Source organism: Rhamphochromis longiceps, linkage group LG3, assembly GCF_057381845.1.
Source record: "Rhamphochromis longiceps isolate RC_006_pf linkage group LG3, R_longiceps_female_GT1.1, whole genome shotgun sequence".
NCBI lineage: Eukaryota > Metazoa > Chordata > Actinopteri > Cichliformes > Cichlidae > Rhamphochromis > Rhamphochromis longiceps.
In genome coordinates, this window is record NC_140559.1 from 49236127 (window position 1) to 49262863 (window position 26737).

At 43.1% G+C, this 26737-nt stretch overlaps 1 protein-coding gene across 6 annotated transcripts in view; it reads right to left on the reverse strand.

Moving 5' to 3' along the window:
* LOC146675131 (adhesion G protein-coupled receptor L3) overlaps nt 1-26737 on the reverse strand; it is a 279742-nt gene that overhangs the window by 14264 nt on the left and 238741 nt on the right. For all 6 annotated transcript variants that reach the window (XM_085400200.1, XM_085400203.1, XM_085400201.1 and 3 more), the window contains 6 exons: nt 25888-26097; nt 19497-19717; nt 13595-13661; nt 11664-11755; nt 808-976; nt 518-643 (listed from right to left, as the gene is read on the reverse strand). In XM_085400200.1, the coding sequence (XP_085256326.1) occupies nt 518-643; nt 808-976; nt 11664-11755; nt 13595-13661; nt 19497-19717; nt 25888-26097 (885 nt within the window). The remainder of the gene's footprint in view (nt 1-517; nt 644-807; nt 977-11663; nt 11756-13594; nt 13662-19496; nt 19718-25887; nt 26098-26737) is intronic.

Genomic DNA, 26737 nt, shown 5'->3' on the forward strand with positions numbered 1-26737 from the left:
TGGGTTGCCACTGCACGCTTGACTCTAAGGACTATTTATAATTGAACACTGGAAGAAATCGCACTCTTTGGGATATGGATATGATGTTCAGCTACGGCGTATCGCGCCAATTCATCCTATACTTCACGTCAACGTGGGTGGAATCCATTAACAATTTACTTTACAAGGAGACTTACCATCTATGCACCGAATTTACAAACCCTGGCATAGACAGTCAAATTTGAATTTGTAAGCATGAACAAATTCCCCATAAAGCTGAAGCCAGTACTTTCCTCAACGTCACTGTACCGATGCGCAGCCTAAATCCGCCCCAGTGAAAACGAATTGCAGACTTACTCTTTTGCTTGCCTACTTTCTTCAAATCTTACGTAATCCTGAGTATCACTCGGGATCAAATCATTTCCCGCCTCTAGCTGCAGCATGCACATACACTACAAAGAAATCATCTTGCTGTTCACCTTTTTTTCCAAAGAACATATCACGTGGTAAGTTACAGGAGTGAAAAATGCTATTTAACCTGCGATCCCGTCGAATAATGTCCAGGAGCACGCGAGGCGGTGCCCTTGCCAGAGCCAATGGAGCTGTCAACGCTTTTGCCGCTGCAGCAGTGAGTACGCAGGCACTTCCCGTACTCCTTACGCACCTGTAAATTCAAAAGCACAGACAGGTTCGCACTAGCAGCTCACCGCTTTCCAAACTTGCTACACTCCAGCATGCTCGTTATGGAAATCAATTCCAATGTGCATGCAGTTAATTAATGTGAGACCGTGCTATTTTCTGGATACGGGAGAGAACGCAAATGCCGACCTTCTTCTGCAGCACACAGTGGAAGATGAAGATGAACATTCCCTGCAGGGAGTTGAAGATAGTGAAGAGGTAGGCCATCACCACTGTGCTCTCGTTGACGTACATGAGGCCGAAAGCCCAGGTTAGGCCCAGCAGACATAGCAAGGCGATGGCGCCGATCACCCAAGATCTGAAATGTAAGCAAATAGCCATTTGATGAATAATTAATAAAAGCTGTCATTTCAGGAGAAGGAACATAAACTGCACCAAAGATATTAGGTCATAAAGCAATAAGGTACAACTTTAACTGTAAGGTCTGGAAATGAAGAACCTGCTTAATCCACAATTATAAATACAGTTTGAAATGAACAGGGAAAGGAAACTGATGATAAATGAGAATGATTTTTTTTCCCTTTTAGTCTTTTTCTATTCTTTATTTTTACACTTGCACTCTTTCAAACAAAAAGAAAAGCCTTTGATCCTCCCACAAAAATTAAGTGCAGTCTATATGTGTGGGCGACCAGTAAATACAGTCCTCGTTTCCAGGAAAAGAAAATTCATTAGTATATTACATGTTGGATTCTAGTGCCTGAGCTGAGTGTCTTGTAAAATCTTACTCAAGCAGAAGGTTTATCTGAAACAAATGCCCTTGAGATTACAAAGTCTATTAAGAGTAAGGGCTCTATCTTTGTGCTGGTGCACTGCGCAGAGAAGTGGCAGTTTTTTTCCCCCTTCACCTGCACCCTTTTGTATTCTGGTGACCCCTCTGGCAAGATCTAGATAAGTGTTTAATCACATTAATACACGATTCTTGTCAGAATGTGCCGTCTACCCTTACATGTACAGTATCCATGTAGTGCGCTTTGTCAAAGCTTAACCTCCTAAGACCCAAACTCTTCCACGGCATGCATTTTTAATTTCTCTTTGATATTTGGGCTGATTGGGGCCCGATGAATGTAAAAGCAAAGAATCACCAGATTTTTTTTTACCTTATTTTTGTTTTTATGAAAAATAAGAGCAACATATGAGGATATTAGTTTAAAATTTTGATAGAACAGTAGCAGTATAATGTCCTCATAAGTGGATATCAGGCCCTTGTAGAGCAGAATTGAGTATTTTGGTCTAAATAACCCAAAATGTGATGTCCACATACGTATGTGGACCCCAGGTCCTAGGAGGTTAATTATGCACACCAGAAACATCATGTTGTGGCTACTAAAGACTGCACATACAGCACCAGACTGACTAAACCAACTCTTGTGCACATTAATTTTTGGTTTTATCAGGATTCATCATAGCTGGGCTGTTATAGTTACATTTCTTGGGAGTGTTATTGGTTTTATGCTTTTAATGTGATGAGCTAATGTGATGAGCTTTTCCTTAACAGCAACATTTAAATTCATGTTGATGTGATATTTCTTTGTCTTTAGCAATTATTAAGAATATTATTGATTGTATACATAAATAAGACTTTCATATTTTCTGAGCTGCGATTTGTGCAAACTGTAATTCCAGTCGCCAAGTCTGTTTTCTTGTTGCTATGTGCTCATCTGACCTGGTTTTGAGAAATTATATCATTTTGGTTCAAGAAATTTTATAAGAGTGAACTGATAATCTCTGCTGATCATCCTTGTGCTTATGTCATCTTGAGCTTTCCATTTGTTTTAGCCATTGAGTGCATGTAGCTATTTTATCTGTTTTAATTTAGCTAGCTTATGAAGCTAAGCTTTAGTTATTTTTAGCAATTCATTTTAAACATATATTCACTATTATTAAACTGCTTCAACCTTTTATTCAGCTTTTGCCATTACTTAAGCTTTATATTTCAACTTTTTATTGATTACTTTTAGCTACCAATCAGTTACTTTCAGAAAATTAGTTCTTCCATACAATCACTATTCTTAGCTAACTAGCCATTAGCCATTAATTTTGATGGTTACTTTTAGTTATCATTAAATTGTTTTATACAAAAATCTTATAGTAGAATTCCATCTTTCACTTTTAGTTTTTCAGCTGCTTAATAGTTACTTTCGTTTATCACTCACTTTTTTAGCCACTTTTAGCTAGTTTTCAGGTTTAGCCTTTAGCTAGCTATTTTATTCATTGTTGTTCCACATTGCCTCTAAACGCATGTAATTTGTCATTAATTCCTATGTGTTGCTTTTTCTTCCTGTAATAATCTTTTTAAATGTCCTCAATGAGCACCTTGGGTTGGACGCCCAGCCCTTCAATTCAAACTTTGATTTGTGCCCAGATTCTTCCTTTTTGTTCTGGATAAAGGGAAGATGGGTGTATGGTATTTACACTACAGTACTAACATTTCTATACAGTGCGCTGTAACAATACAGGTGCCATTTAAAACTAATCTTGCTTGTCTCATCTGTAGGCTATGTATATCTAAGATCAGAGTACTTTGTGCACACTAATGTGGCCTTCAATGTGACTGAGTGCTCTACTATAAATCATGTTAATGATTCAGGGAGGCAGCCAGATGGATTTGGGTGCTGATTTGTTCATGGTGGAGTAAATGAAAGATGGCATTATGAGAAAAAAAGGGCCATTCCAATTTTGTCTTACTTCATCTTAGGTTCATAATCCTGATAGCTGAGCCATATAATGAGAACAAAATAAATTAGAGAACAGACAGAAATGAATCAAATCACATATTAAAGCAATGCAGAGGTAAAATAAATAAACAAAGATGTGGCAATAAATCCAGTGTAAAAATTTAGAAATGAAGATGGAAACAACACAACGAGAAGGACGATGGCTTGCTTGCCTGTATGGGATTGATGCTAGCCTGCATTAATCCAATACATTTCCACATTTCCACATTTTGGAAGCGGATTTGTTAGTGATTTACAGATGTTAACAATAATTATCTCTTTTGCATAGGTATCTAGTTCCCTTCATAAATGCTGGCAGACCTTCACATTTAAGCGGTTATAAATGGGCCAGGTGCGCAGCGAAATAAATGATTTATGAATTCACCAGAGCAACCATTAAACATAATTTTCCCAGGGCTGTCTTAATGACCTGGTGGGAAAGGTACTTTATCAAGGCGATTGCCCCCAGATTGGACACAGAAACACAGGCAATGGACACACACAAAAAAAGAACAAAATGTTGTCCTCTAACTAGTGGGAGTTTTGTTGGAGGGATAGCGGATGATAGAGACAAAAGAGGTCATAAGAAATGCGTTGAGAGGACAGGATATGAAGAGGGTACGACTCATATCAGCACGGCACGGCTTATCTTCTTCTGGAGTTATCAGATAAAAATATGAGGGTGATTTTGAGGGCTGCATAGTAGGAGCCTCGAGGCAAAACTTCTGAGACTGCATTACAGTCGCTGAAAAGCATAACAGCTCACTTACAAATGAAGCGGGTGCATCTCAGCTTTTTTAGGCCCCATTCAGAACTGTAGCCTGAAATCTACTAATACAATATCACTTACTGATCTGCTCATATTCTCAGCATCATTAACTTCAAAATAGTTTATGTAAAGTATATTTGACAAAGCTAATTATGTCGTAAAGGAATAATTGTAATTAAATGCTTTAAATACATTTTAGGGTGTCAAATTTAGCATTTTAGCAACTTATGCACTTTAGCTCAATTGTGGTCGTCACAAAGCCCGTACAAAAGCCCGTATAAATATATAATACATATACTGAGTGCTGTAGTAGACAGCTTTCAGCACTTTCCCTCCAAAAAAAGGTTTTATTGTACTAATTGTTGCCAAAGGGGGGCAATTTTAAGCAGAGAACTATTTCAGTCTGTGACATCAAATTACCTATTTCCCTCCAAATGACTTAATTTGCAGAGGTGCCATTCATTGCAATGTCACAGATCATTTATGTATGAGATTGCAATTGGTCAATTCAATTTGTTTTAAATCTACATAAAGTCATTTCATAGGCTCTTTCTGGGAGAGGAAAAAGAAGTGCCGTGATCAGGCCAACAGGGGTGTTAATTATTTAACCAAAGGTATGCTCTAAATGCAAATCACCCCAAAAATGTTTAAGACATCAATAGCGCAAAGTTTTTGATGACGGCACAGACATTTTTTTTTAATCTTTTACATCACAGCATTAGCATATTTCATTTGAAGCTCCTTATCTGAATTGGGAGGACTCTATGCTAAGCTAAAAATGTTCAGTCCATCATCTTCTAAGAAAGCTCAATTCAAGAGTAAGTTTGGTATTCAAAGTTACATCGGTGCAAAAGTCACGCTGCAATCCATGAATCACGGGGCAGCAGCAGCCACTGTCTCCATTACGGGGTGAGGAGGGGGGAAAAAACCACATCAAACACGATATCAATTCTATTCTACTCCTCTTCTGAGAAATGTTGCATCTTACCAGTGCCATTCTACAATAACACATCCATCATAATAACGGTAGCTAAAATGAAGAGGAGGGAGGAAAAAAATAGAAGATGAGAAACAGAAAGATGTTAAAGATAAACACGGCATAAGATAAAAAGGCAGGATGTGAGTGCTAATCAAAAAAAAGAAAAGCAAAGAGGGAGAAAGAGATACTCGGTGAAACAGAGATGAAACACTCATATTAAAACAAGGCAGTATGATGAAATCTGAACAAAAAACATGACATCAAGCCATAAAGAGGAACCAAATAGCAGGAAGATGAAACTAAAGAAGGCATAGCTCATTAAGCTAGGCTAAATTGACTTAATTAACCAATGCTATCATGATCATGTTTTCTAAAAGGGAACGGGGATACAATTTGAGGGGGGAATTAAATTTAAAACATCCTCGTATCCGTACAACATTAAAAAGTTTTTGCATCTCTGTGTGTGGAGTGAAGCTGTGGAACAGACTAAGTAAAGATATGAAGCAATGTCCAAGCATGGCGCAGTTTAAAAAGCGGTTTAAGGATATGGTTTTTACAGGGTACAGGGAAAAGGTAGAGATTTGATAGGGTGTTCTTGTCTAATATTTTCATGTGTGTGCACATGCACGGGTTTGTTGGTATGGGTATATATGTATGTATGTATATATATATATATATATATATATATATATATATATATATATATATTTTAAATATATATAAAATTGTAGGTTGTGTATCCTTCAGGTGTTAATGGGGTTATTGAAAATGTGTATATGTGCGTAGGTATGGATAGATAGAAACATATATGTGTATATATTAAAAAAAAAAAAAAAAAAAAAAATTTACACATAACATATAATGTAATTACAAGGAGGTATTTCTGTAGTCTATTGATACTAGATAGTGGAAAAGGGGTGGGATTAAATAAGCTTATGCTTCTTCCTGCTCCTTTTTGAACATGGACGTTATTTGGAGTTGTGGTTGCTCGTTTTCCTTTTGTTTGCTTTGTTCATTTTTCTCTTTTAATTCTATTTTTTTTTTTATACTTTTTCAACATGTTCAAAATAAAGATTCAATCAATCAATCAATCATTAAAACCGGCTCACCTTGATAGATCATTAAAGGTAAAAAAGCATTGGATATATATATATATATATATGTATATAAAAGCCCACAGTAGCCTACACCTAATTCCAGTTTTCTGTGTGTGTTCATAGCGTTTTCTAATGGATGTTGGTGTAAAAACCTCATCAGATGAATGACGGCTGACAAAAAGCTGTACAGATCCATCTCTTTTTCTTTTTCTTTTTTTTTTTCTTTTACAAACGGCCAACACTGCAGAGTGTTTTCGAGTCGGTAAGACTTGGGTTGAGGAGGTCAGTGGGTTGCTACATTTAGGAGAGCGCAGTGTTATAAATCACGTGACACTTAGGACCACAGCAATCAATATTTTTCCTGCAGAACCAACTACACAATGTATCTGGCCTTTGGAAAAATGGCCGATGTACATAAGTGGTCACATAATATGCTGGCGTCTTACTGAGTAGTAAGTAGTTACCTACTGCAAACTTTAAGATGAACTAAATCACATTGAATCATTTGTTGTATTTACTTTTTAAAGCATTTTCGATCAGTGTTATAGTCAGCGATGTACTTGCTGGTAATCAGCAATCCATTTCCAGGCTGAGCAGGCTAGGCACAGGGTCTGTGTGGGCAGCAGGTGTCCTGCTTGTAGTTCTCCAAATATCTGAAACATGGCACATTTGTGCTTCATAGTAGATGTTCGAGATTGGCCGTGTGCCTCTCCTTACACATACTACGCATATGTCTTGGTGTGAACGTGCAGTAAATGTGCAGAATCTATTGTTTAAGCATGTCGGTTTCTCGAAGCAGATCTGCCTGTGAGCAGAACACATACTGTGAGCCTACTCCCAACACTCTTCATAAGATTGGGAGGACACAGAAAGAGGCCATATGTTACAACGTTTAAAAGTGAGCTGCCAACACAAATAACAAGAAAATCCTGAAACACTTGGAGAAATGAGGTGGCACTGATTGGCTTTCACCATGAAGGCGCTGCAGGAGGTGTCAAGTTTGGATTAAGTATAGAAACCTCGTTATAGCTTTGACAAAGGATTGCAGAATAAAGAGAAACGAACAAGGTTAGGCTTAGTTAGGTGAACATGCATTAGTCTGCAATTTTGCATTACTAGATGCACTATTAAACTTACCCTGTGACACCGCTCATTGGAAATAATTCCCCTAACTCTAACAGCACTGTGAAAATGATATATCAAACCTAACAACAATACTGTGCGAATGCACGAGGAATTATACGTACATAGAGTCAGTGCTACTGAATGTGTTAGAAATCCAGTTATGCTATAACAGCACAATTATTTGAGACTAATGGATTAATGGATAGTTTTATTTGTTCTTACGAGGAATCTAGGATGTTAGTGATATTCAGTGACTTGCGAAATAACAGTAATGCAAAGTGAGTGGGTCCATAGTTAACTTTTCCCAGTTTTGAGATGAGTAATTGAAGGAAGAATCCATTAAGGGTGGTAAACACAAATTCATTACCTGGTGAGAGGTTGCAAGACGGTGCCTGCTATTGCTAGGCGAAACTGGTAAAATGGTGCTGCACTGAAAACCTCTTTGTGATTGCTTTAGCTGCTAGCAGATATCCGTGGTCGCCTGTAGTTTGTATTGTAGATGGTTAATGGTCTGCAAACACTTACCAAATATGATACTATGTGGTTATAAAAAGTGGAAGGCAAGCTTTCTTCAAAAGTAAAAGTTGTGTCTCAGGCAACTGCAGCAATCTGCAAGTGACCAAACCAAAAGTCATAAGGAGGTTTTTGGTGCAACACGCTCTTTGTGGCTAATCTCAAACAGTGACAGCCAGCAACAACTCACCAAACCATCAGGGAATACACGCCGCTTCTGTAGCGTAAGCTAGTTCACTGGGATGTCCATTAACAAACACCTGTCAGCTACAAAGCAATGTGCTACAAGCAGATCACTTCCAACTTGGATGGGGCTTTACTCTTCACTCTTAACCAAGCTTAGTACTGATAGCTTAGCATAACTAAGTAGGGTACCTTGTTAACCTTAGCAGATATGTTAGCTAAACCACTGAAAATAGCAACTTCAATAAGTCCTCATAGCATGTAGCAGCTCATGTTTGACATTGCCTTTTAATGCAAAACACCAGAATAAGACTGCTGAGGTTAAACGTAGGAGGAACTGATGTAGGGTAACAGTCGGGAAACACAGCTTCAAATCTAGGCAAATAATTTACTTCGCAGAGTTCACAAAACTAGTCAAAGCTTATTATTGTCCAGGTTACATTTTTTGGCACCGCTAAGAAGCAGCATATAAAAACCACAGCTCTGAGAAATCCTGTAGTGAATTTGTGATATGAAAGCACATTGGCACACTAGGGACTGACGTGGCGGAACCAAAGGCTGCCGTATCGAGCCTGCTGAAGATTGTTTTCTTTTCTTTTCCTTTTTTCTTTTTTTAAATGTGTGTATCACTTGGTTGAGAGGAGCGGGGCAGACAGGGGCCACTGTGCTGAGACAACCGGTGATGTGATGCCATGAAAAAACCGCCACAACACGGCCATAAAGCAGACTAATGTGTCCAGAGTGGCTTAAAAAAAAAGCGAGGCAGACAGCAAAAACAGAGCAGAGACCCTTATCCATCATAGCATACAGGCAGCAAAACAACTTTACACCATCTGTGCAAAGAGCCTGCCCTGACACCAGGTAGCTGGAGCTTACGTCAAAAGCAATGACCGAAAATGCTATGTCACCCTACAGTGCAAATACAGAAACTTTCTGTGTGCGCATGAAACTTCTACAATCAAGTAATGAAATAATGCACCTAATGATGAATGAGACTAAAACATGTAAACACTAAAGCAAACTACGGCCTATTATTTTTGAGAAACCAGTGCACATTGACACAAGAGCATGTCTCAACAGGGGTGGGTGTCTTTTTACTATTTATATATACATATATATGAATTATGAGTTCATCTTTTGTGGCAAACATAATTACTGCGTGCAACACAAACACACACTAACAGTGTTGTAATCTCAGGCAGTAGCAGCAGAGGCCCTCATCTATCCTCTGGCGCCATGTGAACATGCAGTTTGATAACCATGGAGGAGCCCGAAGGGAGAACAGGAGGGGAGGTCTGATGTTAGGTACGTTTTGAGCCAGTGATATTTTTCAAGTTTACTTTTAGTCGTCCTGTTGGCTCATTGCTTAATGCAACTTAATAATTTATTACGTCTCTATTGCAAAATATCCTTTTATTCAATTTTCACCAGGCTTTTTTTTTCTCAACACAAATTAAGCATGCACCTTACAAGACAACTTGGCATGTAAGGTCTACTCAAGAAAGAAGTCATAACCCAATGCAGCCTCAGGTTATTATACAACATGATTCATTAGCATAAAGCTTTAGACATGTTGCAGGTTTTTTTAATGTATTGTGCTTTGTTTTGCTTGTGTGCTTATGCATAATCATAGAGCATGTGTTGGGGCAGGAGCTGCTACATGGCAGTGCAGCATACAGGACCGTATCTGATAAGACTGCCAACTCTGCACCGGTAATACCAACTTGTAGCCTGGTCACAAATGTTCCCTTGCAAAAACATGTTTTGATTATGATTAAATACATCCCAAACACACAGCTGTGTTATGTATGCAATCTCAGTTGTAGTTAACTGTTTGTTATTACGGCCGACTGTTGTCTTGGAACAGATCAGGCAGTGCTTTGAGCTTGGCACTAGCTTAATTGCATGCATGAGCATCAGTCTCAAAAGAGAATAACTGGCTATGCAATAAATTGGCTGTGTTCTCAAAAATACAGGCGTGTGCTAACAGGAAAAATCACACAAAAAAAGTTTGTGCTTTTGGCGTGATACTTGTTTATTTGCTCTTTTGTACTGTGTGTCTGCTCCTGATCGCACCAATTTCACCGTTTCCAAGCACTCGAACTCCTCCTTAAAAGACTATCTCATTATTTCACTGCAGCATATACAGCTATGGTAAAAAGAAAGTGCAGGCTAAACAACAACATGACATATTGCACTGTGACATTATTTTTGTAGCAAAAACTAAGTCATAATGCAGAAGCAGTGTGTGAAAAGCGAAACACACCCCGTGATTCAATATCTTATAGAGCTAAGTTTAGCAGCAATAACTTGAAGCAATCATTTCCTGTGTGACGTTATCAGCCTCTCACACCATTGTGAAAGCACTTTGTTGTTTTGTAGCTGTGCTTCAGTTCATTGAGGTTTGAAGGCATTTGGGCATTTGTTTTGCATTAATCATAACAATTAATGTCAGTCCAGGTTCAGCATTGCATGTGACCGATGTGCACTCAGGACGAAAAGTCCCAAAAATGGGCCGGTTAGGGTCAAGGTTAGGGGTTCGGATGTGATCGTGTTTAGGGTTATGCTAATGGGGTTGGGGTTAAGGTTTTGTGTGTTGGCGTTTCCACGTCGCAAAACTACGACATCACAACAACGTGACTGGTCACTTGCAATGTTGAACCTGGATGAACATCAGCTTTGATGATCCAGGAACAACACCAACGCACAGATATCAGATCATGCATCATATTTTATATCTTATCTGAGGTTGCATTTAGCTAATGTAATGATTAGATTACTTGTGATTATGTCCGTATGCACGACTACTGAAAGTAACAGATACAGTGAATTTGTCCTGCATTAAAGACATTTTATATCATATTTGAATAGAAATATTTTTCCACCTTGGCCCTAGTTACCTTTGCAACAGGTAACTGCAGACTAAGTGTTTTACCAGCAAAGAAAATCTTCACCTTTGTTATAGTCATAATTGTCCCAGAAGCTTTTACATTATCTGAAAGCAGCCATGCATTAGAGGATAAACAGACTGAAACACACATAACGCACACACAAAATGAATATTCATCTACGGCGTGTTGACACCAAGATAACACCGGGTCGGGCCTGTCAGATTGTCTCCTGGCCTTTTCCTGCGCAGACAACAGTTTTCTTCAGATAATGATGGAGACGCAGCAGAATACCTGTTTGATTTTAACCCCATCTGACACAACCTTTCAATGTAATGGGAGGTGCTTACCTTGTAAGCTCAGATTTCCGCACCCTTGGGTTGGGTGTTCGCAACCTTAAGTGCTTTTAATGAGGTTTTGAAATATCAAAAGTGGAGGCAAGGCAAAGGGAACTGCTCGGAAACAGAGCCTTGAATACAAAGTACCACACAAAAGTTGCTCTTTAACCAGGGGTTCATTAAACCGAAGGAAACGGGTGGAAAAAGTCAACTCGAGACGACTCATACGAGACACAATCGAGCCGTCAGTGAAAAAGCACGTTTGGTCGGAAGCGAGCCGAGCACGCTCACATGGAAACATTGTTTCCCTCCCGTAAAAAAACAAGCAGTGCTATTTCTGGGAGACTAATGGATATCTGGGTGATCTGAGTGCTCTTACTTGATGTTGTCCAGGCAACCAGAGTCTGGTTTCAAGATGGCTGTGTGATGGAACATCTTGTAGAGAGCGATGCCCAGAAAGATCACGTTGAGCTGGAAGAGAGAAACAGACGGATTTTTACGGGGGCAAGGAGAAGGGAAAGCGAGAGAGGCAGAGAAGAATGGGAACAAAGCCTGTGTGTTTCCTGTTACTGGTCCATTCATTTTAAATCAGGGCACTTTGCAGCACAAAGCTGGAACAGTGCGGCCAGACTCGGTTTCCCACTTTGCCAAACAGAGCGCAAAATCCTATGAAACCTCTATCGGACTAAACAGGGATCGGTGAGACGAGGCAGCTGCACAGTTGCACGGCGGAGCCTTTCATCTGACTTATTCACACTTGTCTCATCATATTCACACTTACAGGCAGCCATGGGGAATTACCGTCCTTTCCTCTTTGCATTTGGAAAAATAAATAAATGAAATTTGTGCAAACGAGAAAACTTTGAGCCTTTACGGCATCGCAAGCTGCGGCAGACTTCAATGGTTATTCTTACTTCCTGTTTTTCCTGTTTCTGTTCAAAAAGCAGACAAGTAAATAAAACTTAAAAAGAAAGTCAAGCACATCTCAGCGAGTTGAACTTTTGCTCCCGTGTTTGTCAAACACGCTGTGATTACAGAGGGAAATTAATTGGCGGTCTTATATCCGACTACTCGATTTAAGAAAAGAAAAAAAAAAACCCACATTAAGCAGATCGACTCTGGTCTGTCTCTTTATTCGCATTTTCTCTGTTGAGTCAGAACAATAATAAGAAAATGAGTCAGTTCTGGTCATGTGGGTTTGCTCAGAATGGCTCCCTCCAAATTACAGCAATTAGGTGGATTTCATTGGCGATTTGCAGGTAGCGTTCAAGCTGACATAAGACGAGGAGAATTAAAAATTGCACCTTTGTCCAAACACTCGCCAAATTTTCAGGGGCAGAACTGGAAGCGAGCCAAGGCCTTCTCTCCAACGAGATGGATATTCTTGTTTGTAAATCGGAGAGAGAAAGGAGTGAGTCATGAGGCACGCAGAGATGCATTGTGAATGATTACGCCAAACTGGAGCGTGAAAGTGAATTATGCATGTTTGGATTTGACAGCCAGATCGCAGCTGGGCAGCGAGAGATGCGTTTCTCGGGAAATAATCCTATTGGACAAGCATATTGTGACTTCTTTTTTTTTCTTTGTTGTTAAAGATATCTATAAGTTTTGTGCCAATGCCGGATATTTAGCGTCATGGCTGACTGGTGTTTTTGGAAAATTAGGAGCGCATCTCCTGGTGACAAAGCAGTATTTTAGTGCTCGGCATTAGTGTAAATACTGAGATGAATGTGGGTCTTACATCAGATTTGGATCAATAAATGAGCTGTTTTATTGGGAGAAAATGAGGCCCTGTCCTAGTTGGGAAAGGCACAAAAAGCGTGTGTGTGTGTGCTTGCATACCACATACTGTACGCATCTATGTCCGGGGCTGAGTGTGTGCCTGCGAGGAAGAGATGGTTGGGGAAAAAAAAGGTAGTGGAGTAGGACTTGGAACGGGAACAAAATCAATCATAATCGCAGTGCGGATTACTCCAGCGCTGCATACTGAGCAGAGTTCGCTCTCTTTGTCCCTCTCCCTCTATCGCTCTGTATCTCACTTCCCCCACTCCCCCCCAAAATCGTCTCAGCCGGCGACTGCGGCAGGGTGACAAACTCCAATATATTCTCTACACCCCTCATTCGTTTTTCTGGACGGCTCCGTGCCCGGCGGTGGCATGTATGCTCAACCGGGCAGAGAGAAGAGGGCGATGGGAGCTAGGAAAAAAAAATTAAAAAGGGATCTCTGTGGACCATTTAAGCGACGACCCGCAGGCTAAGTAGGGTTAATGAGCAGAGGGGGGAGAGGTAAGGAGGGTTCGTGACGCTTACCATAATTATCAAGGTTGCTGGTCCTATGAAACTCCAAATGAAGTAGGTGTCCAGGCGAAGCCAGCAACTGAAAGAGACAGAAATAAGGTGAGCGGTGAGGGGGATTTGAAGTAAGAGAGAGGACGGGTGAATATGAGTTGAGTGGGCGGTTGGGGGGGATTTGAGGTTATAGCCCTATGCTCCTGCGCAGAGGATATACATCAAGTGGGAGTCTGAGAGTGACACAGAGGAATGGGTACTTCAAATCACAGATTGCCGCAAGTGGCCTAAAGAATTACGAGCACTGGAATTCGGAGGAAAGGGGAGCTTTCAGTGCCAGTGACAGCCATAACGACGTCCTTTCATTGCCAAAACATGTGCACAATTCAAAGTGAGAAAAGTCACGAGCACGTTATGGATAAACCCGCGAAGGAAGGTTGGAAACTACCAGAGTTTAGTTCTTTTCTTGTTCCACTCTGATTAAATCGCCATTAAGGATGATAATATATGGAGATTTAATTAGTTCTCAATTGAATCCTAACTGTATCACTCCAAAGGAATTGGATTGACCTTGACCCCGACAGACACGGCCGCACGCACGGTCCTGAAGCTCTCAACAAAGTGCCTTACGTGTTCGTGTTAAACCGCGGCGACTCCGTGCGGGACTGTTATAATTATGTCAATAATGAGATAAAGCTCTTTCCCGACCCCACGCTTCACATCAAAACATTGCGGGAAGTCAATCGTCCTCTCGGCTGAAGAGAACCGAACACTGAGCAGGAGCAGAAGGTGACAGCGCTCCTTAAAAATGGCAAAAGAAAAGATACAGGAAAAAAAAAACATGATTCATGACCTGTGGTTGAATTATTAATCTTTTAATCTCCGCCGCAGCAGCAGATAGACGGCTCCATTTTTGGCCACTGCAAAATTACAGTCCATACAGCACTGTTGTCATTCGGGCTGACGGGGAGGGGAAAATGGAAGCGGCCGAGAATTCGTTTCAAATCCATTGAAGGTGGAGGTGAAAAATACACTTAAAAAAATGTTTTTTTGTTTTCTTATATGGAGCGAAGGCGATGTCAAAGTCCGTTTTTATTTTTTCATCCAAAAACCCCCCCAAAATTGAGCATCTACAGTATTTACAGCAGTGCCCACAGATTTAGCTGCCACTTTGTGTGCATTTCTTTTTTCTTCCTGTCTGAAAAAAATTAAATAAATATATCCGCAGACAATACTTTGAAACAAGAGAAAATACTGTATAACAAGTGATAGGACAAAAATCGACTGCTCCTTTGCTATTACCGGGACTTGATATGTCTCCCCTTCGCTCGTATCAATGGATGCGACGAGGCATCACAGAAAAACATATGGACAGATAAAGCGGCGAGCAAACAAAAGCCCAACAACACACGGAGAACTCTGGCAGCTCATCAAAGCGCACGCTCTGAATGACTCTGTTATAAATTAAACTGAAGCTTCCATTGTTCCTTTCGCCTTCTTCTTCAGATCATAGAACGATTTAAAGACTCGGTAGGCGGCAGGAGCTGCAGGCTGTCATTTTGTTTTTGTTTTTTCCTTCCCTTTCCTCCTCTTACCTATCCTTCTCCACTTATGTCATGCTCGTGTTAGGCTTTCGGAGCAGTTTTATCTTCCCCTCCTGGTGTGCTAGTTTTTGCACTACACCTACAGTAAGTGAGCAATAACAAACAAACACAAAAAAGTGCCGGTGCGCCATTTAAAAAAGAACCCATGTTCATGCCAACAACCTGTTCTGTTGCCACGCCGTCCTTAGAGTCAAGGAGCCTTACTCTTATTCCCTGCAGCAGGGACAGTAAGCCAATGACCAAACAGGTGAGAAAAGGCATGTGAGATACGTAGGCTAAGAAGATGAGTCAAATCATCTCTTCGGTGTGAAGTTCTGCAGCACTTTTTGCCTCAAAGAGTGATCTGTAACTTTCTGGAGACAACAGACCTCCCACCGCATCCAAATCACATGACCTACTTAAAATAAGCTTAACTAAAATAAGCAGCTGAGCTAAACTATGTACCAGTTCTGCATCCTAACAGTGCAGTTATGTAAGATTTGATAATGAAACCATTAAACCAGGGGTGTCAAACTCCAGGCCTCGAGGGCCGGTGTCCTGCAGGTTTTAGATGTGTCCTTGATCCAACACAGCTGATTTAAATGGCTAAATGACCTCCTCAACATGTCTTGAAGTTCTCCAGAAGTCTGATAATGAACTAGTGTGTTGACCCAGGGTGAGATCTAAAGCCTGCAGGACACCGGCCCTCAAGGCCCCTTGTGTTAAACTATTTCAAATAATACATATAAAAGCAAAGCTGCTCTGAATCAGACAGTGTTATGTGCTTTGGATCATCTCAACAGATATTTGGGTTTCAAATATTTGTTTTAATTTGATATTAAAGAGCACCGTTTGCTACCAGTTGGTTGGTGTTAAGCTTATTTTCAATTTGATGCCACAAATTTAGGCCAGCAGTATCGAGCTATCAAAAAACTAACTTTTCTATTTTTTTTTTTTTTTTTTTTAAAAAGGTACCTCATGAAGACGTGCAATTTTCTTTGTGAAAAAAAATACAGAAACACATGTAGGGGAGTTTACTTTGTGCCGTCGATGTTATGTAAGCTGCCTTTGGCTGCAGATGGATTTGCATGTTTGCCACACGTTATACAACGGACACCCTTCCTGATGCAACCCTCCCAATTATCTAGCCTTGGGATGGGAGTGGGAGTTGCGACTCTCTGATTTTCAGATTTAAATCGCTGATCTTTTGCATGCAAGACAAACGTATCATTTACTACACCACGGAGCTCCTCGTATGGTCCATGTGAAGTACATATAACAAAGTCTAAGCAAACCCTTCCACATCCAGTTCTAGGTAAGCTAGCCTCATGTACCTTTTTCACTGGCACCCTGACATTGTTAACAACACAACAACAAAAAAATAAGCTGAAATAATTAATAATAAAGGCACTGGATTGGGCCATATTTGAGGCCAGATTAAGGCCCTTTAACCTTTTCTCTGCACGTTCAATGGGATGAAAACGATTAACCAACTACTGTATGTAGATTACTGAATTACTTTAGCTAAGCACTGAGTCTACCCCGTAAATTTCGAGGTGGTGTGATGTATTACTTTCATTAAACTGGAGAAATCACACAGACTCGTGTCCTTATTTGCTGACCATTAAAGCAGCCTCCCTGGACGAGACGAGGGTTAACGTCTTGCTCAAGGGCACATTTGGAGAGTAATTGCTCAAGAAGCTGGATGGAAACCCTACTCAGATCAGCTTTTCCTTTTCAATCTTGGACAGCTAGAATTCAAAAGCTAGCTTGACCTTCAGGCTGCTGTAGCGATTTTTTTTTTGTTGAGTTAATATGAATCGCTCGAGATCGCTTCATTCATCTGCGGCGCCTGGTTCACAGCAACTTGTTGGATATCTCGACTCAAACGACACCACCCACGATAACGCCACCGCGGTACCAAAAATCAATTTGCAGCAGGACCACGCGCCGTCCCCCACCTCCTGATCTTCGCCACGTGTCGCGCCTCGTCCCTTCCCCTCATCCTTCAATGGCTGCGTATAATTGTTCCACCGGTGGCAGGCTTTAATTATTCACATGATGCCAAGGCTCAGGCGGTGGCAGCTATCGCCTCATCCATCACTAAGAACTATTGCTCCGCCAATCTACAAATGCGCCGTCTACCAGTTGCTTATGTGTGGAAGCCTATGTGTGCGAGCCGTTTATGATAAACATCAGAGAAGCAAACTGCTGATGCTGGTCTTCATTATTTTCAGATCGGTTTGAGATTAACTGAGAGGAATGGAGAGTGATCCTCTGCTTGGCACCGCTTTATAGACCGTGCTGCATTTCAGAGAGAAGAGCCAGGGAACCGTATCTTCTGCAGCTCGTGAAGGAAAACACAAAACGGGAGTCTCCGTCACTCCTCATCATTTTGTTAATCTCCTCTCTCTCTGCCAGTCTCCATGTTCACACTCCCTCTCGCCTCCCCGCTGAACCTTTCTCGTCCTCTTTGGTAATTTCGCTTAAGACGCCAACTACAACAACTCGCCGTTTGCTCGGCTGAACTTTCCCAGAGTTAGCATTTTTTCACTGTCAAAACAATGTCCATTCAGCAAAAAAAGGGGAAACGCACTCAGCTTAAGTAACAGCTGAAGGATGAGTGATAGCTATTGGAGTGTCATCTGTGAGATTATTAAAGCTCTTCAAACCAGCGCAAACACATACAAGGTGCTGGCAGTGTTTTTCATCACAGTCAGTCTCCTCATATAGGGCTTTCATCGTTTCTTCAGGTTAGCGTTAGCGCGGTATTGGATCCAACATGCAGCATGAACATGTGGAAATGTTCTATATTGTGGGTTTTCACCTAGAAAACGTTGGGGGAGTCACAACAGATACAATAATTCACAAAAAGGAACTGAAAAAAAAATGATGCATAGATAAAAAGAAATAAAAAAATATCCCAAGGCTTTGATCCCTGGTATAGAAAATTGGCTTTTGATAGAGGCTTCTTGATGGAAAAGCCATCAAGAAGATCAGAGGCCCTGATATAAGCATTTTGGCCAGCTTCTTCTAGTTCTTTTTCCTCTTTTGGAGCCACATATTTGGAAGAGAGGATGGAGTTAGCAGCAAAGGCTGCCAAGCTTGGTTAGCAAGCCATACCTGTTAATCAGTGCAAGTCAAAGACTTAAAATAACATTTCACTCACTTTTGGATGGGCTGTTAGTAGATTTAACCGTCCAGCAGGCTACATCTAAAAGGCTTAAAAAACCAACAACACCAGACCAACAGGGTCTAGTTGAATTATATAAGATGACCATATCTCCTTGTGTCTGTGCGGGGTTTCTCTGGGTGCCACTGCCTCCTCTCACAATGGCAATTTTGTTTATATAGGGCATTAAATTATATGTAAACTCATATAATGTAAACTATGTAAAAGCTTAACACAGAAGATAAACATAAAAACTACTGCATGAGAGCTACTGAGTGCAGGCCTGTGTGAGCAAGAAGGTCTGTATTTGAATCTTGGTAGAGGTGTAATTGATCTCAGGTCAGCAGCTTGTTTTAAAGAACAGGACCACTGATGACCTGAGAGGTCAAACAGCGAACTTCAAGAATGTGGTGGAGGGGCAGACAAGTCCAAATACATGCAGTTAGTGGGGTTTGGTTAACTGGTGATTCATATAGGTTTGATTTTGAGTTGTCTGCCTCTGTGTGTTAGCCCTGCGACAGAGTGGCAACCGGTCCGGGGCATTCCCCGCCTCTCGCCCTATGACAGCTGGGATAGGCTCCACTGGATTGGCTTGGATACGCGGGAGAAACAAGAGGAGGATAGATGGAAATACTCACTGCACATGATATACAGCCGTCATATTATGGAGGAAATTAGCTATAGAGCTCAAACCCATTTTGTCTACGATGTAAAATCAAGTGTTTCCCATGTCAAGTTCTGGATTTTATGGGTCGAGTAACTTTGGAAACGACACTTTTTGGCTTCATTTTTCAGCCCCGGAGGTTTTACGACTTGGAAAACACCCACATCTGTCATGCCTCTAGTGTAAAAATGAGTCTTTGTATTAAGAGCTGCAGTAGTTTTAAAGCTTAACATTAAATAAAATTGCAAAATACACTGATCTGGATGTGTAATGGGTTTTATTTTTATATTGATTTTATCCCCAGAAAGACCTGCAGAATATTGCCCTCTCTTAGAAGCTGCCCATATACAATAAATGATTAAATCCAAGCAAGAGTATTTTCCATTATGGTCTTAAAAAGATGTCAAAATATTATCTTTGTGGGAATTTCGTAAAGAAAGAAAATCCAATTCATCTGAAGAAATGTGGCAGTTTTGCTCACACGCTCGCTCCACATGTACTCACACTCGGTCGGTGCCGTAGCTGCGGTAGTCCACCGCAGCTGAAACGGCCACAATTAGCGCTGGGACCCCGTAGCCCACCAGATAGAAGTAGCGTCGCCGTGAGTGCTCGCTCTCAAACACCTCCACCAGCATGATGTAGAGCTGCACGCCCTCTAGGAACATCCACGTGAACGCTGCCAGGAAGAAGAAGTGGAGGAGGGCGGCGAAAACAGCACACGCAATCTGGGAAGGTTTAGTGGTGACAGAGAGAAAGAGAGAGCGGTAAATAGGGAATGGAAAAAACAAAACAAAAAAAACAGACAAGCTTCACTCGCTCTTGGCTGTTTTACCAATTTCCTGAAAGATTTAAATGTCACGCTGCAAGGCACAGCAACTGTGGCAAGGTGTGCCGGCAAACGAGCAGCGTTTTTTGACCTCTCCGTGCTCGTACCTTTCTAACAATTAGCATTGCTAAGCTTTGTTTGGCTGAAGTGACTGGATGTTTGCCTGTGTGACTGGCAGAGGAAACGCTGCAGCTACTGAGCCCATGTGCTCTTGTTTGCTGCAGCTGGCATGGATGAAAGAGAGATATGAGGGAGTGAAGTCAGCAGTCCAAGAGCCATTTGAAGCAACGCTACGGCCAGGTACGAGCAGATAATGTGCTTCCAAACTTTCCGAGCTGACAAGAGAGCTGTCCGGACCAGATGTGGAAGGCATAGATTGTCATTCGCATGTATGCACACGCCCACGCGCTTCTTAACAATAATAAGATACAGTACTTACATAGACTCATCTAATCATTGGCACAGTTGACCATAACTAGTGTATTTTGTCACTGAAATGGATTCAATTAAATTACTAAAAGGTTGAGTGGACATTAATTGCGGTCCAGGAGAGCGATCTTACAGCTGAGCTGTGAATCGTGCCCATAAAATGTTATAGAAGCAGGGGGGGCTAAAAGCATTATCTTCAACTTCACAGGGAGTTGAGCTAAACTAGGAGGCTTATTTTAGTTCTGATAGCTTTAATGATATTTAAAGGGCAAAATATCAATCTGCTTTGATTGCTCGAGGCTAGAAAGTAAAGGCACTTCCTTTCTTTCTCTGCGAGACATCATCATTTTTCTGCACTTGTAACCCAGCCGTGAACTAGCATGGGAGGACGGGCTATTATGATAAAAACAATGACAATAAATAGATCAAATTATTACGAAGACTGTTTGCAATAATGTGCATTCCAGTGTGTGCCCCAGGAACGCAAAGCTAACTGTGTACTCTGCCTCATTAGCAAGTAGAAATGCCGTGATTGCGAGAAGCTGTGGGAGGAAATTAAAAAAAATCCCTCTGCCAACCTGTACACGTGTAATGACTCTGCATTTGTCTCCCGTATGAGTGTCGAGAACACACGCACACTTGAAGATGACTGTACAGTGACAGCAAGCCTCCACCTGCTACCCCAGCTGAGCTCTTGAAGAAAGTAATGCCATCCAAACTACAGTTATTATACTAGGAGGAGGTTTAGTGCATTGAACAGCTTAATCCAGATTAGTCTGAAGTGTTTGCAAATTGAAAAACTGCAACAGGAGGCTGGTTGTGGGGGTGAATGGATGAATTCACGCTGGCGAATGCATATAATATAACAGCGATCGAGATATGAGAATGTGACAGCGAGTTGGCAGGTGTTGCTGTGCGAGTATGTGAGTGCACTTTCAAGTATGTGTTTGCTTTGGCACAACCATAGGTGGGAGCATTTGTTGAATAAGAAGCATCCGATTCTTTTATTTCGCTGTTTCGTCTCACCGAGCCCGGCAGAGGCTGAAGAGTCCGCGGCCACTGACACTCGCTGGGAAGCAGCACTCACAGCACCACAGGACGCCAAAGGTTATATTTTCTCAAAACATTTTAGGCTCTTAAAACTGGGAAGAAGACAGTGGACGTACCTCACAGGCGATTCATCGAGGCAATTTAAATGCATCGCTCCGGTTTTACAATAAAAAGAGTGGCTTTTAGCTGTTTGAATCACTTCTACCTGAATGCCTCCATGGACTAGGAGATGGCAGACACATTCGCATCAGGCAGGTTTACCACTTTTAAAGGTACGTCTATCGGCAAAACCGATATACTGAGGAAACTGGTTTCAGTGTTTGAGGAATTAGATGACCTTTTGTTCATAAGAAATTCTGGGAACAACAACACCAACAGTCATCTCAGCGTGATTTATACTATAAGGCAAATACTCCAGAGAAAGCACTTGGTGAGAGGTGGGGAGGAAGAACTTCCTTTAACAGGAAGAGACATCTAAGAGAACAAGAATGAGGGAAGAGCAGGCATTTGATGTTGCACCACCTTATGAAAAAGGACACCGAGGGAACAGTTTACCCTGCCCGGGATAGGGTCACCGGGGCCCCGCCCTGGAGCCAGGCCCGGGGAGGGTGCCCGAGGGCGAGCGTCTGGTGGCCGGGCCTTAGTCCATGGGGCCCGGCCGGGCACAGCCCGAAGAGGAGACATGGGCCCATCCTCCCGCAGGCCCACCACCCGCAGGAGGCGCCATAGGGGTCGGGTGCATTGTGTGTCGGGTGGCGGCCAGGAGCGGAGGCCCTGGCGGACTGACCCCCGGCTGCCAAGACTGGCAATAGGGACATGGAATGTCACCTCTCTGGTGGGGAAGGAGCCTGAGTTAGTGCGTGAGGTTGAGAGGTACCGGCTAGATATAGTCGGGCTCACCTCTACACATGGCTTGGGCTCTGGAACCAGTCTCCTGGAGAGGGGCTGGACTCTGTCTCAGTCTGGAGTTGCCCCTGGTGAGAGGCGGCGGGCTGGGGTGGGTATCCTAATATCCCCTCGGCTTGCTGCTGGCAGCGAGACCTGGAGGGGCGTGATTGGGAGGAACGGCCTCCCTGATCTGAACCCGAGCGGTGCTCTGTTATTGGACTTCTGTGCTAACCACAGCTTGGCCATAACAAACACCCTGTTCGAACATAAGAGTGTCCATAAGTGCACGTGGCACCAGGACGCTCTAGGCCGTAGGTCGATGATCGATTTTGTAATCGTATCAGCAGACCTGCGACCATATGTTCTGGACACTCGGGTAAAGAGAGGGGCTGAGCTGTCAACTGATCACCACCTGGTGGTGAGTTGGATCAGGTGGCGGGGGAGGACGCTGGACAGACCTGGTGCACCTAAACGCGTAGTGAGGGTGTGCTGGGAACGTCTAGCAGAGGCCCCAGTCCGCGAGATCTTCGACGCACACCTCCGGCAGAGCTTCAACAGCATTCCGAGGGAGACCGGGGACATTGAGTCCGAATGGACCATGTTCAGCGTCTCCATTGCCGAAGCTGCTGCATTGAGCTGCGGCCGCAAGGTGGTGGGTGCCTGCCGTGGTGGTAATCCCCGAACCAAATGGTGGACACCAGAGGTGAAGGGAGCCACCAGGCTGAAGAAGGAGTCCTATCGGGCTTGGTTAGCCTGTGGGACTCCGGAGGCAGCCGACAGGTATCGACAGGCCAAGCGGAATGCGGCTCGGGCAGTGGCTGAAGCAAAAACTCGGGTGTGGGAGGAGTTCGGAGAGGCCATGGAAAAAGACTTTCGGACTGCCTCGAAGAGATTCTGGCAAACCGTCAGACGTCTCAGGAGGGGAAAGCGGTGCTCTACCTGCACTGTGTATAGTGCTGGCGGAGCGCTGCTGACGTCGACTGAGAAAATTGTCAGGCGGTGGAAGGAATACTTCAAGGACCTCCTTAATCCCACTGACACGTCTTCCGAGGAGGAAGCAGAGTCTGGGGATGAGGGGAATGACCCGCCAATTTCCGGGGGCGAGGTCACTGAGTCAGTTAAACAACTCCTTGGTGGCAGAGCCCCTGGTGTTGATGAGGTCCGCCCCGAGTTCCTGAAGGCTCTGGACGTTGTAGGGCTGTCCTGGTTGACACGCCTCTGCAATGTTGCGTGGAGATCAGGGGCAGTACCTGTGGACTGGCAGACCGGGGTGGTGGTCCCCATCTTTAAGAAAGGGGACCGGAGGGTGTGTTCCAACTACAGGGGGATCACACTCCTCAGCCTCCCTGGGAAAGTCTATGCCAGGGTGCTGGAAAGGAGAGTTCGTCCGTTAGTGGAACCTCGGATACAGGAGGAACAATGCGGTTTTCGTCCTGGTCGCGGAACACTGGACCAGCTCTTTATCCTCTCCAGGATACTTGAGGGTGCATGGGAGTTTGCCCAACCAGTCTACATGTGTTTTGTGGACTTGGAGAAGGCATTCGACCGTGTCCCTCGGGGTGTCCTGTGGGAGGTGTTGCGGGAATATGGGGTGTCTGGCCCATTGCTACGGGCCATTCGATCCCTATACAACCGTTGCAAGAGCTTGGTTCGCATTGCCGGCAATAAGTCGGACTCGTTCCCGGTGGGTGATGGGCTTCGCCAGGGCTGCCCTTTGTCTCCGGTTCTGTTCATAATTTTTATGGACAGGATTTCTAGGCGCAGCCAAGTGGCGGAGGGCTTTCGCTTTGGTGGCCTCAGAATCTCATCTCTGATTTTTGCAGATGATGTGGTTCTGTTGGCTTCATCGGGTGAAGGCCTCCAGCTCGCACTGGAACGGTTCGCAGCCGAGTGTGAAGCAGCGGGAATGAGGATCAGCACCTCCAAATCTGAGGTCATGGTTCTCAGCCGGAAAAGGGTGGAGTGCCCACTCCGGGTCAGGGATGAGTTCCTGCCCCAAGTGGAGGAGTTCAAGTATCTCGGGGTCTTGTTCGCGAGTGATGGGAGAAGGGAGCCGGAGATCGACAGACGGATTGGGGCTGCAGCTGCAGTAATGCGGACATTGCACCGGTCCGTCGTGGTGAAGAGGGAGCTGAGTGTAAAAGCGAAGCTCTCAATTTACCGGTCGATCTACGTCCCTACCCTCACCTATGGCCACGAGCTGTGGGTAGTGACCGAAAGAACGAGATCGCGGATACAAGCGGCAGAAATGAGCTTCCTCCGAAGGGTGGCTGGCCTCTCCCTTAGAGATAGGGTGAGAAGTTCGGCCATCCGGGAGGGGCTCAGAGTAGAGCAGCTGCTGCTCCACATCGAAAGGAGCCAGCTGAGGTGGTTCGGGCATCTGACAAGGATGCCCCCTGGGCGCCTCCTGGGTGAGGTGTTCCAGGCATGTCCCACCGGGAGGAGGCCCCGGGGCAGACCCAGGACACGCTGGAGAGATTATATCTCTCGGCTGGCCTGGGAACGCCTTGGTATTCCCCCGGACAAGCTGGAGGAGGTGGCTGGGGAGAGGGAGGTCTGGGCCTCTTTGCTTAGGCTGCTGCCCCCGCGACCCGACCCCGGACAAAGCGGATGACGATGGATGGATGGATGGACCTCAGTGCTTCAGTGATAATGTGAAGTATCAGTCGTAAGAGTTCATGTCCGCAGAAACACACTGGCTTTGAGCCACCCTTCATTTCTTTATATTTTACAAGGAAAATGGGAAATGGCTGAAGTGACTTACTGAAACATACATGGAAATAGAATATACAAGGCAAAAGCAGAGTCTATAACTCTATAAAGCCTGAAAGTCAATATCTGGTATGGCTCACCTTTATTCTTCAACAGAGAAGGAAAACTATTAGTCAGTTAGGTCAAAGCTCTTCTGTTGTCTGTCCAAATGATCCCACACTGCTTCAATAATGTTGAGGTCCAAGCTATGGGGAGGCCAATCCATGACTGATAGATATATCAGTCATAGTTCCAGAGATAGTTCCAGTTTCTATCCAGGTATGCTTTTCCTGCATTGGCTGTGTTTTTAGGATCAGTTCCAGATGATCCCAAAATTTTGGGATGCTTTCCAGATAGCATTTTAAGTTGCAGATGGATTTCTACATTCATAATTCTATTAGTTTTTTTAGAAGATGCCTAACAACACCGACGGAAATCATAACAGAGCCTACATCTTGTTTCACACATGCCTATCTATGATACAAAACCGCTCCTGAAATCCTCAGGAGGGTCGGATGCATCTCTCAGGCCCTCTTCATCAACTGTTCATCAACTTTTTTTAGGCCTGCCTTCTTATTTTGGCCTTATCAAGTGGTGGAAAAACTTTTAAATACCCTCAGAAAGTCAGGCGAAATATTGTTCAGAAATGAGGGGTGGCTCAAGACCTTTGCAGAGTACTGTTGCTACCTGTGCTTGGCTATTAATAAAGCTTGTCGCTTACAGTGTGAACACTGGAAATTTGAACAGAATGATAATTATGTACAAGATGAATAAAATCCTCCCACCATCACACCGAATTCAACATCATTGCTCACTTATTACACAAAACATAACTATCGATTATTAACATTTTGAAACATCTTATATTGATCATTGATGTGTCCTAGCTTGATCTGCATTCTAACTGCGAGCACACAACAAAGAAATAAAGCAACGTTGTGATAATCTTACCGGCTGGTCACCCCGATTTATCCCCACCAGAAAGAGGGACTCGGCAATGAACAGACTGATGCACAGGTTTTTATGGATGGTGTTGCGATCGCTCTGGAGGCCATGGAAGAAGCAGAAGGTGAAAAGGCTGATGAGCAGGCAGACCAGCGACAGGAGGATGCCAACCCAAGTAATGACGTCTAGAAGCATTTCGTGAACAGGGTTGGTGTTCTGCAACAAAAGTGATGAGAGAAACCGATAAAACCAAGGCCAGTCCACTGTTGGTCATGTCATCAAAGAAAAAAAACAACACAAAACAAAGAAATTTTGAGTTATTTTTCATCTTCTCAAGAAGCATTTTGATGTTTGCCAAGACTGCTTCTTTTATATCGATATAGATTTTACTGGTAAAGGCAAGACAAAAAAAATCTGTGGTGAAAACAACAACAATAACCGTGAATACCAGCGACAATCCTGAAGCTTTTATTTTCATTATTGTTTCGTGGGGTAAAGTGCATTCACTCCACCAGCCAATAAACCACTACCCAGGTGGCAGAAATGAATCATGAATTAGTCAGTGTGAATCAATTTAAAATGCCCCCCCGTTGTTTCATTTTGGTCGGGCAACAAAGTGAAACAAAGTGAGCCGCGCAAAGGGCCACAGGTGTCGTAGACCAGCACAACAGGAATTCAATCAAACCACTACATGGTCAATGACTTTCACTGTTGCTTTTAGATAATTTTCCCTTTTCACAAAGTAATTTGCCACCACAGCCAGTTTTGGGCACTAAAAAGCCGTTTGCTGACAGTAAATTCAGGCTTTAGCGGTAGAGATAAGAATCAACAGTTATTCTCCTGTAGTCACGAAAGG